This window comes from Lepisosteus platostomus, chromosome 18 (assembly GCF_059453375.1).
Source record: "Lepisosteus platostomus isolate fLepPlt1 chromosome 18, fLepPlt1.hap1, whole genome shotgun sequence".
Classification (NCBI taxonomy): domain Eukaryota; kingdom Metazoa; phylum Chordata; class Actinopteri; order Semionotiformes; family Lepisosteidae; genus Lepisosteus; species Lepisosteus platostomus.
The window spans coordinates 17,246,944-17,260,423 of NC_142628.1; the positions used below are offsets into that span (position 1 = coordinate 17,246,944).

At 57.3% G+C, this 13,480-nt stretch overlaps 1 protein-coding gene across 1 annotated transcript; it reads right to left on the reverse strand.

The window, feature by feature from the left end:
• Positions 1 to 4,060: 4,060 nt before the first annotated feature.
• sdhaf2 (succinate dehydrogenase complex assembly factor 2) lies at positions 4,061 to 13,112 on the reverse strand. The gene is made up of 4 exons (XM_088611418.1): positions 12,960 to 13,112; positions 11,056 to 11,273; positions 5,559 to 5,668; positions 4,061 to 5,471 (listed from the first exon to the last, which is right to left on the reverse strand). The coding sequence occupies exons 1-4, from the start codon at positions 12,984 to 12,986 to the stop codon at positions 5,341 to 5,343; spliced, it is 486 nt and encodes a 161-aa protein (XP_088467544.1). The 5' UTR covers positions 12,987 to 13,112; the 3' UTR covers positions 4,061 to 5,340.
• Positions 13,113 to 13,480: the final 368 nt, after the last annotated feature.

Below are 13,480 nucleotides of genomic sequence, written 5' to 3' on the forward strand. Positions count from 1 at the left end.
CAGCTCTGCCCCTCGGCCCCACTGCCTCTCTCTCTCTCTCCCTCAGCTCTGCCCCTCGGCCCCACTGCCTCCCTCTCTCTCCCTCAGCTCTGCCCCTCGGCCCCACTGCCTCTCTCTCTCTCTCTCAGCTCTGCCCCTCGGCCCCACTGCCTCTCTCTCTCTCTCAGCTCTGCCCCTCGGCCTCTCTCTCTCTCTCTCCCTCAGCTCTGCCCCTCGGCCCCACTGCCTCTCTCTCTCTCTCTCTCAGCTCTGCCCCTCGGCCCCACTGCCTCTCTCTCTCTCTCAGCTCTGCCCCTCGGCCCCACTGCCTCCCTCTCTCTCTCCCTCAGCTCTGCCCCTCGGCCCCACTGCCTCCCTCCCTCTCTCTCAGCTCTGCCCCTCGGCCCCACTGCCTCCCTCTCTCTCTCAGCTCTGCCCCTCGGCCCCACTGCCTCCCTCTCCCTCCCTCAGCTCTGCCCCTCGGCCCCACTGCCTCTCTCTCTCTCTCAGCTCTGCCCCTCGGCCCCACTGCCTCTCTCTCTCTCTCAGCTCTGCCCCTCGGCCCCACTGCCTCTCTCTCTCTCTCTCAGCTCTGCCCCTCGGCCCCACTGCCTCCCTCTCTCTCTCTCAGCTCTGCCCCTCGGCCCCACTGCCTCTCTCTCTCCCTCAGCTCTGCCCCTCGGCCCCACTGCCTCCCTCTCTCTCTCAGCTCTGCCCCTCGGCCCCACTGCCTCTCTCTCTCTCTCAGCTCTGCCCCTCGGCCTCTCTCTCTCTCTCTCCCTCAGCTCTGCCCCTCGGCCCCACTGCCTCCCTCTCTCTCTCAGCTCTGCCCCTCGGCCCCACTGCCTCTCTCTCTCTCTCAGCTCTGCCCCTCGGCCTCTCTCTCTCTCTCTCTCTCAGCTCTGCCCCTCGGCCCCACTGCCTCTCTCTCCCTCAGCTCTGCCCCTCGGCCCCACTGCCTCTCTCTCTCCCTCAGCTCTGCCCCTCGGCCCCACTGCCTCTCTCTCTCTCTCTCTCAGCTCTGCCCCTCGGCCCCACTGCCTCTCTCTCTCTCTCTCAGCTCTGCCCCTCGGCCCCACTGCCTCCCTCTCTCTCTCTCTCTCAGCTCTGCCCCTCGGCCCCACTGCCTCTCTCTCTCTCTCTCAGCTCTGCCCCTCGGCCCCACTGCCTCCCTCTCTCTCCCTCAGCTCTGCCCCTCGGCCCCACTGCCTCCCTCTCTCTCTCTCAGCTCTGCCCCTCGGCCCCACTGCCTCCCTCTCTCTCCCTCAGCTCTGCCCCTCGGCCCCACTGCCTCTCTCTCTCTCTCTCTCTCAGCTCTGCCCCTCGGCCCCACTGCCTCTCTCTCTCTCTCTCAGCTCTGCCCCTCGGCCCCACTGCCTCTCTCTCTCTCAGCTCTGCCCCTCGGCCCCACTGCCTCTCTCTCTCCCTCAGCTCTGCCCCTCGGCCCCACTGCCTCTCTCCCTCTCTCTCAGCTCTGCCCCTCGGCCCCACTGCCTCTCTCTCCCTCAGCTCTGCCCCTCGGCCCCACTGCCTCTCTCTCTCCCTCAGCTCTGCCCCTCGGCCCCACTGCCTCCCTCTCTCTCTCAGCTCTGCCCCTCGGCCCCACTGCCTCTCTCTCTCTCTCCCTCAGCTCTGCCCCTCGGCCCCACTGCCTCCCTCTCTCTCTCTCAGCTCTGCCCCTCGGCCCCACTGCCTCCCTCTCTCTCTCTCAGCTCTGCCCCTCGGCCCCACTGCCTCTCTCTCTCTCTCTCTCAGCTCTGCCCCTCGGCCCCACTGCCTCCCTCCCTCTCTCTCCCTCAGCTCTGCCCCTCGGCCCCACTGCCTCTCTCTCTCTCTCTCAGCTCTGCCCCTCGGCCCCACTGCCTCCCTCTCTCTCCCTCAGCTCTGCCCCTCGGCCCCACTGCCTCTCTCTCTCCCTCAGCTCTGCCCCTCGGCCCCACTGCCTCTCTCTCTCTCTCTCAGCTCTGCCCCTCGGCCCCACTGCCTCTCTCTCTCTCTCTCAGCTCTGCCCCTCGGCCCCACTGCCTCCCTCTCTCTCTCTCCCTCAGCTCTGCCCCTCGGCCCCACTGCCTCCCTCCCTCTCCCTCAGCTCTGCCCCTCGGCCCCACTGCCTCTCTCTCTCTCTCTCAGCTCTGCCCCTCGGCCCCACTGCCTCCCTCTCTCTCTCTCAGCTCTGCCCCTCGGCCCCACTGCCTCCCTCTCTCTCTCTCAGCTCTGCCCCTCGGCCCCACTGCCTCCCTCTCTCTCTCTCAGCTCTGCCCCTCGGCCCCACTGCCTCCCTCTCTCTCTCCCTCAGCTCTGCCCCTCGGCCCCACTGCCTCTCTCTCTCTCTCTCAGCTCTGCCCCTCGGCCCCACTGCCTCCCTCTCTCTCTCCCTCAGCTCTGCCCCTCGGCCCCACTGCCTCCCTCTCTCCCTCAGCTCTGCCCCTCGGCCCCACTGCCTCCCTCTCTCTCCCTCAGCTCTGCCCCTCGGCCCCACTGCCTCTCTCTCTCTCCCTCAGCTCTGCCCCTCGGCCCCACTGCCTCCCTCTCTCTCCCTCAGCTCTGCCCCTCGGCCCCACTGCCTCCCTCTCTCTCCCTCAGCTCTGCCCCTCGGCCCCACTGCCTCCCTCTCTCTCTCAGCTCTGCCCCTCGGCCCCACTGCCTCCCTCCCTCTCCCTCAGCTCTGCCCCTCGGCCCCACTGCCTCCCTCTCTCTCTCTCTCTCAGCTCTGCCCCTCGGCCCCACTGCCTCCCTCTCTCTCTCTCTCAGCTCTGCCCCTCGGCCCCACTGCCTCTCCCTCCCTCCCTCTCTCCCTCTGCTGTATTGTTAAGCCGACCTTGAATGCAGGACAGGATGGAAAATTCCTGCTCTGAAGTTGCAGAAGAACTGCCCTGAGTCTAATAATAGCCCCGGTGCGGCGCGCTGTGGGTCTGGCGCGAGCTGCTTCTGGGCGCGCTGGCCGTCACGCTGCTCGCCGTGCCTGGGGCGAGCAGGAGGAAACAGAATTAATAAATTAATTCATTAACGAGAGGCTGGAGGGCTGACAGGCGTGGGAGTGGAGCCCAGAAACATCTCCGTGTGACGCTGGGACTCACACTGGGGCCATCTGCTCTGTGCCGAGAGCCGCCTGCCTGATCTCACTGTCCTGCTTGTCTGTCTCTCCTTCCCCGGCTGTCAAAGTAATAATCACTCCTGACACTTATATAGCGCCTTTCTGGACACTGCACTCAGAGCTCTTCACAGGTCATGGGGACCCCTCCACCCCCACCAGTGTACAGCCCCCCCTGGATGATGCTCCAGTCCCCTCACACACACCAGCTCTCAGTGGGGAGGAGAGCAGAGTGATGAACCAGTTCAGAGAGGGGGGTTATTAGGAGGCCATGACTGGTAAAGACCAGGGGAATGTGACCAGGACACTGGGGTAACACCCCTACTCTTCTCGAGAGACACCCTGGGATTTTTAATGACCACAGAGAGTCAGGACCTCTGTTTTACATCTCAACCGAAGGACGAGATACAGTATAGTGTCCTATACTGGGGCATTAGGACCCACACAGACCGCAGGGTGAGCGCCCCCTGCTGGCCCCACTAACACCTCTTCCAGCAGCAGCCTCAGCTTTCCCAGGAGTCTCCCGTCCAGGTACTGACCAGGCTCACACCTGCTGAGCTCCAGGGGGCCGTGAGCTGGGAGCTGCAGGGTGACAGAGCTGCTTGCAAAATTCTTCCCATCTGCTACAGCCATCGAGGCAGATGTATGGGTCTGATGGGGGGAGGGGGGGTGGACACTGGAGTCCAGTTCCTCTGCTGAATCACCTGGGCCCTGAACACACTCACACACACACGACTCCTTCACCGCTCTGCAGCGCAGCGCTGCCCTCTGGTGGTGTACCTGGGACACTGCAAGACAAAACTCACACTTCAAGGACAAGCGCTCCTCGTCCTCCATCACCTCTGCTTGAGGCACGCAGTGCTGCTGTGTGACTGCAGGGCTTGAATTGTGCATCTCATCACACACAAGCCTCCGATCCCCATAAACACACCCACTCCACCACACAGAGCCCACAGCCCCACTGTGGAAAAGACTCTGAGAGACAAGGCATTCGGCGTCCAGCTTTTATTGAGACAGGACAGACAGAAATCAGCCTCACAATCTCCGTCAGGGAGAAACAGCCCCCCTCCCTCCTCCCTCCTGCCCACAGCTGTGTTGGAGGACAGAAAGCACAATAAAGCTCTTCTGCTCTCACTTCTCCCCAGAGTGCATCACAGCCAATCAGCACCATCAGGCACCTGTTCAGCTGTGTGTCCGCGTGTGTGTCCGCGTGTGTGTCCGTGTCCAGGTACTCCAGGTCAGTGTGTGTCAGTGTCCCTCAGTGTCCAGGTACTCCAGGTCAGTGTGTGTCAGTGTCCCTCAGTGTCCAGGTACTCCAGGTCAGTGTGTGTGTCAGTGTCCCTCAGTGTCCAGGTACTCCAGGTCAGTGTGTGTCAGTGTCCCTCGGTGTCCAGATACTCCAGGTCAGTGTCCCTCAGTGTCCAGGTACTCCAGGTCAGTGTGTATGTCAGTGTCCCTCAGTGTCCAGGTACTCCAGGTCAGTGTGTATGTCAGTGTCCCTCAGTGTCCAGGTACTCCAGGTCAGTGTGTGTCAGTGTCCCTCAGTGTCCAGGTACTCCAGGTCAGTGTCCCTCAGTGTCCAGGTACTCCAGGTCAGTGTGTGTGTCAGTGTCCCTCAGTGTCCAGGTACTCCAGGTCAGTGTGTGTCAGTGTCCCTCGGTGTCCAGATACTCCAGGTCAGTGTCCCTCAGTGTCCAGGTACTCCAGGTCAGTGTGTGTCAGTGTCCCTCGGTGTCCAGGTACTCCAGGTCAGTGTCCCTCAGTGTCCAGGTACTCCAGGTCAGTGTGTGTCAGTGTCCCTCGGTGTCCAGGTACTCCAGGTCAGTGTGTGTCAGTGTCCCTCAGTGTCCAGGTACTCCAGGTCAGTGTGTGTCAGTGTCCCTCAGTGTCCAGGTACTCCAGGTCAGTGTGTGTCAGTGTCCCTCGGTGTCCAGGTACTCCAGGTCAGTGTCCCTCAGTGTCCAGGTACTCCAGGTCAGTGTGTGTCAGTGTCCCTCAGTGTCCAGGTACTCCAGGTCAGTGTATGTCAGTGTCCCTCAGTGTCCAGGTACTCCAGGTCAGTGTGTATGTCAGTGTCCCTCAGTGTCCAGGTACTCCAGGTCAGTGTGTATGTCAGTGTCCCTCAGTGTCCAGGTACTCCAGGTCAGTGTGTATGTCAGTGTCCCTCAGTGTCCAGGTACTCCAGGTCAGTGTGTATGTCAGTGTCCCTCAGTGTCCAGGTACTCCAGGTCAGTGTCCCTCAGTGTCCAGGTACTCCAGGTCAGTGTGTGTCAGTGTCCCTCAGTGTCCAGGTACTCCAGGTCAGGCTGCCGGAGTCTCTGCTCCATGTTCCTGTTCTTGGCGAATTCCTGCAGCAGCTCCATCACCTCGCTCCGGTACTCCGGGGGGGTCGGCTGGGCCTCTGAGGAGGGAGAGCGGGTCAGAGTCGCACCCGAGAGGTCAAGCAGACGAGAGGCCAGTGGTCAAGCAGACGAGAGGCACAGCTCACCTGTGGCCCAGTGGTAGATGTCCCAGTCATTGCTGGGCTCATTGATGAGCTGGTCGTACTGCTGCAGCTGCACGTCTGTCATGGACTCCAGGTACTGCTTGGCAAACAGACTGAGGGACAGAGACACAGACAGCATGAGACACAGAGACACAGAGACACAGAGACACAGAGACAATCAGCATGAGCACATTAGCATCAGAAGTGCAGCAGGGTGACAGGTGTGTATCAGCAGCAGTACAGCAGGGTGACAGGTGTGTATCAGCAGCAGTGCAGCAGGGTGACAGGTGTGTATCAGCAGCAGTGCAGCAGGGTGACAGGTGTGTATCAGCAGTAGTGCAGCAGGGTGACAGGTGTGTATCAGCAGCAGTGCAGCAGGGTGACAGGTGTGTATCAGCAGCAGTGCAGCAGGGTGACAGGTGTGTATCAGCAGTAGTGCAGCAGGGTGACAGGTGTGTATCAGCAGCAGTACAGCAGGGTGACAGGTGTGTATCAGCAGCAGTGCAGCAGGGTGACAGGTGTGTATCAGCAGCAGTGCAGCAGGGTGACAGGTGTGTATCAGCAGTAGTGCAGCAGGGTGACAGGTGTGTATCAGCAGCAGTACAGCAGTACAGCAGGGTGACAGGTGTGTATCAGCAGTAGTGCAGCAGGGTGACAGGTGTGTATCAGCAGCAGTGCAGCAGGGTGACAGGTGTGTATCAGCAGCAGTACAGCAGGGTGACAGGTGTGTATCAGCAGCAGTACAGCAGGGTGACAGGTGTGTATCACCAGCAGTGCAGCAGGGTGACAGGTGTGTATCAGCAGCAGTACAGCAGGGTGACAGGTGTGTATCAGCAGCAGTGCAGCAGGGTGACAGGTGTGTATCAGCAGCAGTACAGCAGGGTGACAGGTGTGTATCAGCAGCAGTACAGCAGGGTGACAGGTGTGTATCAGCAGCAGTGCAGCAGGGTGACAGGTGTGTATCAGCAGCAGTGCAGCAGGGTGACAGGTGTGTATCAGCAGCAGTACAGCAGGGTGACAGGTGTGTATCAGCAGCAGTACAGCAGGGTGACAGGTGTGTATCAGCAGCAGTGCAGCAGGGTGACAGGTGTGTATCAGCAGCAGTGCAGCAGGGTGACAGGTGTGTATCAGCAGCAGTGCAGCAGGGTGACAGGTGTGTATCAGCAGCAGTACAGCAGGGTGACAGGTGTGTATCAGCAGCAGTGCAGCAGGGTGACAGGTGTGTATCAGCAGCAGTACAGCAGGGTGACAGGTGTGTATCAGCAGCAGTACAGCAGGGTGACAGGTGTGTATCAGCAGCAGTACAGCAGGGTGACAGGTGTGTATCAGCAGTAGTGCAGCAGGGTGACAGGTGTGTATCAGCAGCAGTGCAGCAGGGTGAAAGGTGTGTATCAGCAGCAGTGCAGCAGGGTGACAGGTGTGTATCAGCAGCAGTACAGCAGGGTGACAGGTGTGTATCAGCAGCAGTGCAGCAGTACAGCAGGGTGACAGGTGTGTATCAGCAGCAGTACAGCAGGGTGACAGGTGTGTATCAGCAGCAGTGCAGCAGTGCAGCAGGGTGACAGGTGTGTATCAGCAGCAGTGCAGCAGTGCAGCAGGGTGACAGGTGTGTATCAGCAGCAGTGCAGCAGTACAGCAGGGTGACAGGTGTGTATCAGCAGCAGTGCAGCAGGGTGACAGGTGTGTATCAGCAGCAGTGCAGCAGGGTGACAGGTGTGTATCAGCAGCAGTACAGCAGGGTGACAGGTGTGTATCAGCAGCAGTGCAGCAGTGCAGCAGGGTGACAGGTGTGTATCAGCAGCAGTACAGCAGGGTGACAGGTGTGTATCAGCAGCAGTACAGCAGGGTGACAGGTGTGTATCAGCGGCAGTGCAGCAGGGTGACAGGTGTGTATCACCAGCAGTGCAGCAGGGTGACAGGTGTGTATCAGCAGCAGTGCAGCAGGGTGACAGGTGTGTATCAGCAGCAGTGCAGCAGGGTGACAGGTGTGTATCAGCAGCAGTACAGCAGGGTGACAGGTGTGTATCAGCAGCAGTACAGCAGGGTGACAGGTGTGTATCAGCAGCAGTACAGCAGGGTGACAGGTGTGTATCAGCAGCAGTGCAGCAGGGTGACAGGTGTGTATCACCAGCAGTGCAGCAGGGTGACAGGTGTGTATCAGCAGCAGTACAGCAGGGTGACAGGTGTGTATCAGCAGCAGTACAGCAGGGTGACAGGTGTGTATCAGCAGCAGTACAGCAGGGTGACAGGTGTGTATCAGCAGCAGTGCAGCAGGGTGACAGGTGTGTATCAGCAGCAGTGCAGCAGGGTGACAGGTGTGTATCAGCAGCAGTACAGCAGGGTGACAGGTGTGTATCAGCAGCAGTACAGCAGGGTGACAGGTGTGTATCAGCAGCAGTACAGCAGGGTGACAGGTGTGTATCAGCAGCAGTACAGCAGGGTGACAGGTGTGTATCAGCAGCAGTACAGCAGGGTGACAGGTGTGTATCAGCAGCAGTGCAGCAGGGTGACAGGTGTGTATCAGCAGCAGTGCAGCAGGGTGACAGGTGTGTATCAGCAGCAGTACAGCAGGGTGACAGGTGTGTATCAGCAGCAGTACAGCAGGGTGACAGGTGTGTATCAGCAGCAGTGCAGCAGGGTGACAGGTGTGTATCAGCAGCAGTGCAGCAGGGTGACAGGTGTGTATCAGCAGTAGTGCAGCAGGGTGACAGGTGTGTATCAGCAGCAGTACAGCAGGGTGACAGGTGTGTATCAGCAGCAGTACAGCAGGGTGACAGGTGTGTATCAGCAGCAGTGCAGCAGGGTGACAGGTGTGTATCAGCACTAGTACAGCAGGGTGACAGGTGTGTATCAGCGGCAGTGCAGCAGGGTGACAGGTGTGTATCAGCAGTAGTACAGCAGTACAGCAGGGTGACAGGTGTGTATCAGCAGCAGTGCAGCAGGGTGACAGGTGTGTATCAGCACCAGTACAGCAGGGTGACAGGTGTGTATCAGCAGCAGTACAGCAGGGTGACAGGTGTGTATCACCAGCAGTGCAGCAGGGTGACAGGTGTGTATCAGCAGTAGTGCAGCAGGGTGACAGGTGTGTATCAGCAGCAGTGCAGCAGGGTGACAGGTGTGTATCACCAGCAGTACAGCAGGGTGACAGGTGTGTATCAGCAGCAGTACAGCAGGGTGACAGGTGTGTATCACCAGCAGTACAGCAGGGTGACAGGTGTGTATCAGCAGCAGTACAGCAGGGTGACAGGTGTGTATCAGCAGCAGTACAGCAGGGTGACAGGTGTGTATCAGCAGCAGTGCAGCAGGGTGACAGGTGTGTATCAGCAGCAGTGCAGCAGTACAGCAGGGTGACAGGTGTGTATCAGCAGCAGTACAGCAGGGTGACAGGTGTGTATCAGCAGCAGTGCAGCAGGGTGACAGGTGTGTATCAGCAGCAGTGCAGCAGGGTGACAGGTGTGTATCAGCAGCAGTACAGCAGGGTGACAGGTGTGTATCAGCAGCAGTACAGCAGGGTGACAGGTGTGTATCAGCAGCAGTACAGCAGGGTGACAGGTGTGTATCAGCAGCAGTGCAGCAGGGTGACAGGTGTGTATCAGCAGTAGTGCAGCAGGGTGACAGGTGTGTATCAGCACCAGTACAGCAGGGTGACAGGTGTGTATCAGCAGCAGTACAGCAGGGTGACAGGTGTGTATCAGCAGCAGTGCAGCAGGGTGACAGGTGTGTATCAGCAGCAGTGCAGCAGGGTGACAGGTGTGTATCAGCAGCAGTACAGCAGTACAGCAGGGTGACAGGTGTGTATCAGCAGCAGTGCAGCAGGGTGACAGGTGTGTATCAGCAGCAGTGCAGCAGGGTGACAGGTGTGTATCAGCAGCAGTACAGCAGTACAGCAGGGTGACAGGTGTGTATCAGCAGCAGTGCAGCAGGGTGACAGGTGTGTATCAGCAGCAGTACAGCAGGGTGACAGGTGTGTATCAGCAGCAGTGCAGCAGGGTGACAGGTGTGTATCAGCAGCAGTACAGCAGGGTGACAGGTGTGTATCAGCAGCAGTGCAGCAGGGTGACAGGTGTGTATCAGCAGCAGTACAGCAGGGTGACAGGTGTGTATCAGCAGCAGTACAGCAGGGTGACAGGTGTGTATCAGCAGCAGTGCAGCAGGGTGACAGGTGTGTATCAGCACTAGTACAGCAGGGTGACAGGTGTGTATCAGCAGCAGTGCAGCAGGGTGACAGGTGTGTATCAGCAGCAGTACAGCAGTACAGCAGGGTGACAGGTGTGTATCAGCAGTAGTGCAGCAGGGTGACAGGTGTGTATCAGCAGCAGTACAGCAGGGTGACAGGTATGTATCAGCACCAGTACAGCAGGGTGACAGGTGTGTATCAGCAGCAGTACAGCAGGGTGACAGGTGTGTATCAGCAGCAGTACAGCAGTGCAGCAGGGTGACAGGTGTGTATCAGCAGCAGTACAGCAGGGTGACAGGTGTGTATCAGCAGCAGTACAGCAGGGTGACAGGTGTGTATCAGCAGCAGTGCAGCAGGGTGACAGGTGTGTATCAGCACTAGTACAGCAGGGTGACAGGTGTGTATCAGCAGCAGTGCAGCAGGGTGACAGGTGTGTATCAGCAGCAGTACAGCAGTACAGCAGGGTGACAGGTGTGTATCAGCAGTAGTGCAGCAGGGTGACAGGTGTGTATCAGCAGCAGTACAGCAGGGTGACAGGTATGTATCAGCACCAGTACAGCAGGGTGACAGGTGTGTATCAGCAGCAGTACAGCAGGGTGACAGGTGTGTATCAGCAGCAGTACAGCAGGGTGACAGGTGTGTATCAGCAGCAGTACAGCAGGGTGACAGGTGTGTATCAGCAGTAGTGCAGCAGGGTGACAGGTGTGTATCAGCAGCAGTGCAGCAGGGTGACAGGTGTGTATCAGCAGCAGTACAGCAGGGTGACAGGTGTGTATCAGCAGCAGTACAGCAGGGTGACAGGTGTGTATCACCAGCAGTGCAGCAGGGTGACAGGTGTGTATCACCAGCAGTGCAGCAGGGTGACAGGTGTGTATCAGCAGCAGTGCAGCAGGGTGACAGGTGTGTATCAGCAGCAGTACAGCAGGGTGACAGGTGTGTATCAGCAGCAGTGCAGCAGGGTGACAGGTGTGTATCAGCAGCAGTGCAGCAGGGTGACAGGTGTGTATCAGCAGCAGTACAGCAGTGCAGCAGGGTGACAGGTGTGTATCAGCAGCAGTGCAGCAGGGTGACAGGTGTGTATCAGCAGCAGTACAGCAGGGTGACAGGTGTGTATCAGCAGTAGTGCAGCAGGGTGACAGGTGTGTATCAGCAGCAGTGCAGCAGGGTGACAGGTGTGTATCAGCAGCAGTACAGCAGTACAGCAGGGTGACAGGTGTGTATCAGCAGTAGTGCAGCAGGGTTACAGGTGTGTATCAGCAGTAGTGCAGCAGGGTGACAGGTGTGTATCAGCAGCAGTACAGCAGGGTGGCAGGTGACACTGACCTCAGCAGGATGCAGTTCTCCAGCATGCCTCTCTTCCGGCTCTCGTACAGAAGGCGTCGGCGTTTTGTGCTGATGGGCTCGTCGGGCCGAGACCTCCAGGGTGGGAGGGGCATCTCGATGATGTCACGGGCAGAGTCCTCTGGTGCGTCGCCGCGGTAACCCCTCAGTAAAGCCACTCCAGCTGGTCGCCATGATGTCTGAGAGAGCCGGGAGACCACCTGCACTCATAGCAATGGCAACATCATCAGACCTGCACTGGGCTGTGAGCTGGATTAGTTCTTCACTGGGATTATAATCAGACTCCACTGACACTGACAGAGCAGTCTGAGACTCTCCAGGCTGGACTGACTGGACTGTGAGCTGGATTAGTTATTAACTGGGAGTATAATCAGACTCCACTGACACTGACAGAGCAGTCTGAGACTCTCCAGGCTGGACTGACTGGACTGTGAGCTGGATTAGTTATAAACTGGGATTATAATCAGACTCACACTGACACTGACAGAGCAGTCTGAGACTCTCCAGGCTGGTCTGACTGGACTGTGAGCTGGATTATTTATTAACTGGGAGTATAATCAGACTCCACTGACACTGACAGAGCAGTCGGACACTCTCCAGACTGGACTGACTGGACTGTGAGCTGGATTGGTTATTAACTGGGATTATAATCAGATTCACACTGACACTGACAGAGCAGTCTGAGACTCTCCAGGCTGGACTGGACTGACTGGACTGTGAGCTGGATTAGTTATTAACTGGGATTATAATCAGACTCCACTGACACTGACAGAGCAGTCTGAGACTCTCCAGGCTGGACTGGACTGACTGGACTGTGAGCTGGATTAGTTATTAACTGGGATTATAATCAGACTCCACTGACACTGACAGAGCAGTCTGAGACTCTCCAGGCTGGACTGGACTGACTGGACTGTGAGCTGGATTAGTTATAAACTGGGATTATAATCAGACTCACACTGACACTGACAGAGCAGTCTGAGACTCTCCAGACTGGACTGGACTGACTGGACTGTGAGCTGGATTAGTTATTAACTGGGATTATAATCAGACTCCACTGACACTGACAGAGCAGTCTGAGACTCTCCAGACTGGACTGGACTGACTGGACTGTGAGCTGGATTAGTTATTAACTGGGATTATAATCAGACTCCACTGACACTGACAGAGCAGTCTGAGACTCTCCAGGCTGGACTGGACTGACTGGACAGTGAGCTGGATTAGTTATTAACTGGGATTATAATCAGACTCCACTGACACTGACAGAGCAGTCTGAGACTCTCCAGGCTGGACTGGACTGACTGGACAGTGAGCTGGATTAGTTATTAACTGGGATTATAATCAGACTCCACTGACATTTACAGAGCAGTCTGAGACTCTCCAGGCTGGACTAACTGACTGGACTGTGAGCTGGATTAGTTATTAACTGGGATTATAATCAGACTCACACTGACACTGACAGAGCAGTCTGAGACTCTCCAGGCTGGACTGGACTGACTGGACTGTGAGCTGGATTAGTTATTAACTGGGATTATAATCAGACTCACACTGACACTGACAGAGCAGTCTGACACTCTCCAGGCAGAGAGACACACTCACAGAAAACCACTCAGCCACTCTCAAACTGACAGTGATGTAACTGAGGAAGGTCAGTTTCATAACAAGACACAGCGCCCCCTTCTGGGGGAAGAACCGATAGCAGGTACCGGAATAAACACACCTCCTGGCTGCGGGATGGGAATCAAGCTGATTAAACACCAAGCAACAAACTGCGCGAGGAATGAGATTACGGAGACTACGGTGGGCACAGGGTCGGGTATAAAGTGACAAATAAACTTAAGGAGAACAACAAAAAGGTTGACGCAGTTTGTGATTTACACCACTCCTACCCTGCTTGCTGTCACCGCCGAAAACATCTCTCCACGCCCGTGTCTCTGTCCCTCCGGGTGACACAGCGCCTCCAAGTAACCTCGCTCTTACAGGCGCAAGAACTCCTCACCGAGTACTTCCGCTTCCGGCAGACAGACTCGAGCACTTCCTCCCGGAGCACTTCCACCTTCCACGTCCGGTTCAAAGGTCGATCAACGGTCGCCATGTTGGATAGGTTTTTCTGAGGTACGAAGGTCACACACTGGAAAAAGGAAAATAAAATGCCTCCTTTATTGATTTCAATAAAGTACTTGACTCAGTTTGACATTAAGAACTGCTGTTTAAATTTCTCCAAAGTGGCAGAGGGGGTAAACTGTATGACATAATTAAATCTTTGTACTCACAGAATAGGTGTGGTGTGAAAATTGAAAACAAAAGGAGTTCTTCACCCAAGGCCATAGGGTGAGACAGGGCTGCAGCCTGAGCCCAACACTGCTCAATATCTATATCAACAAAGTAGCAGGAATGTTGGAACAGTCTG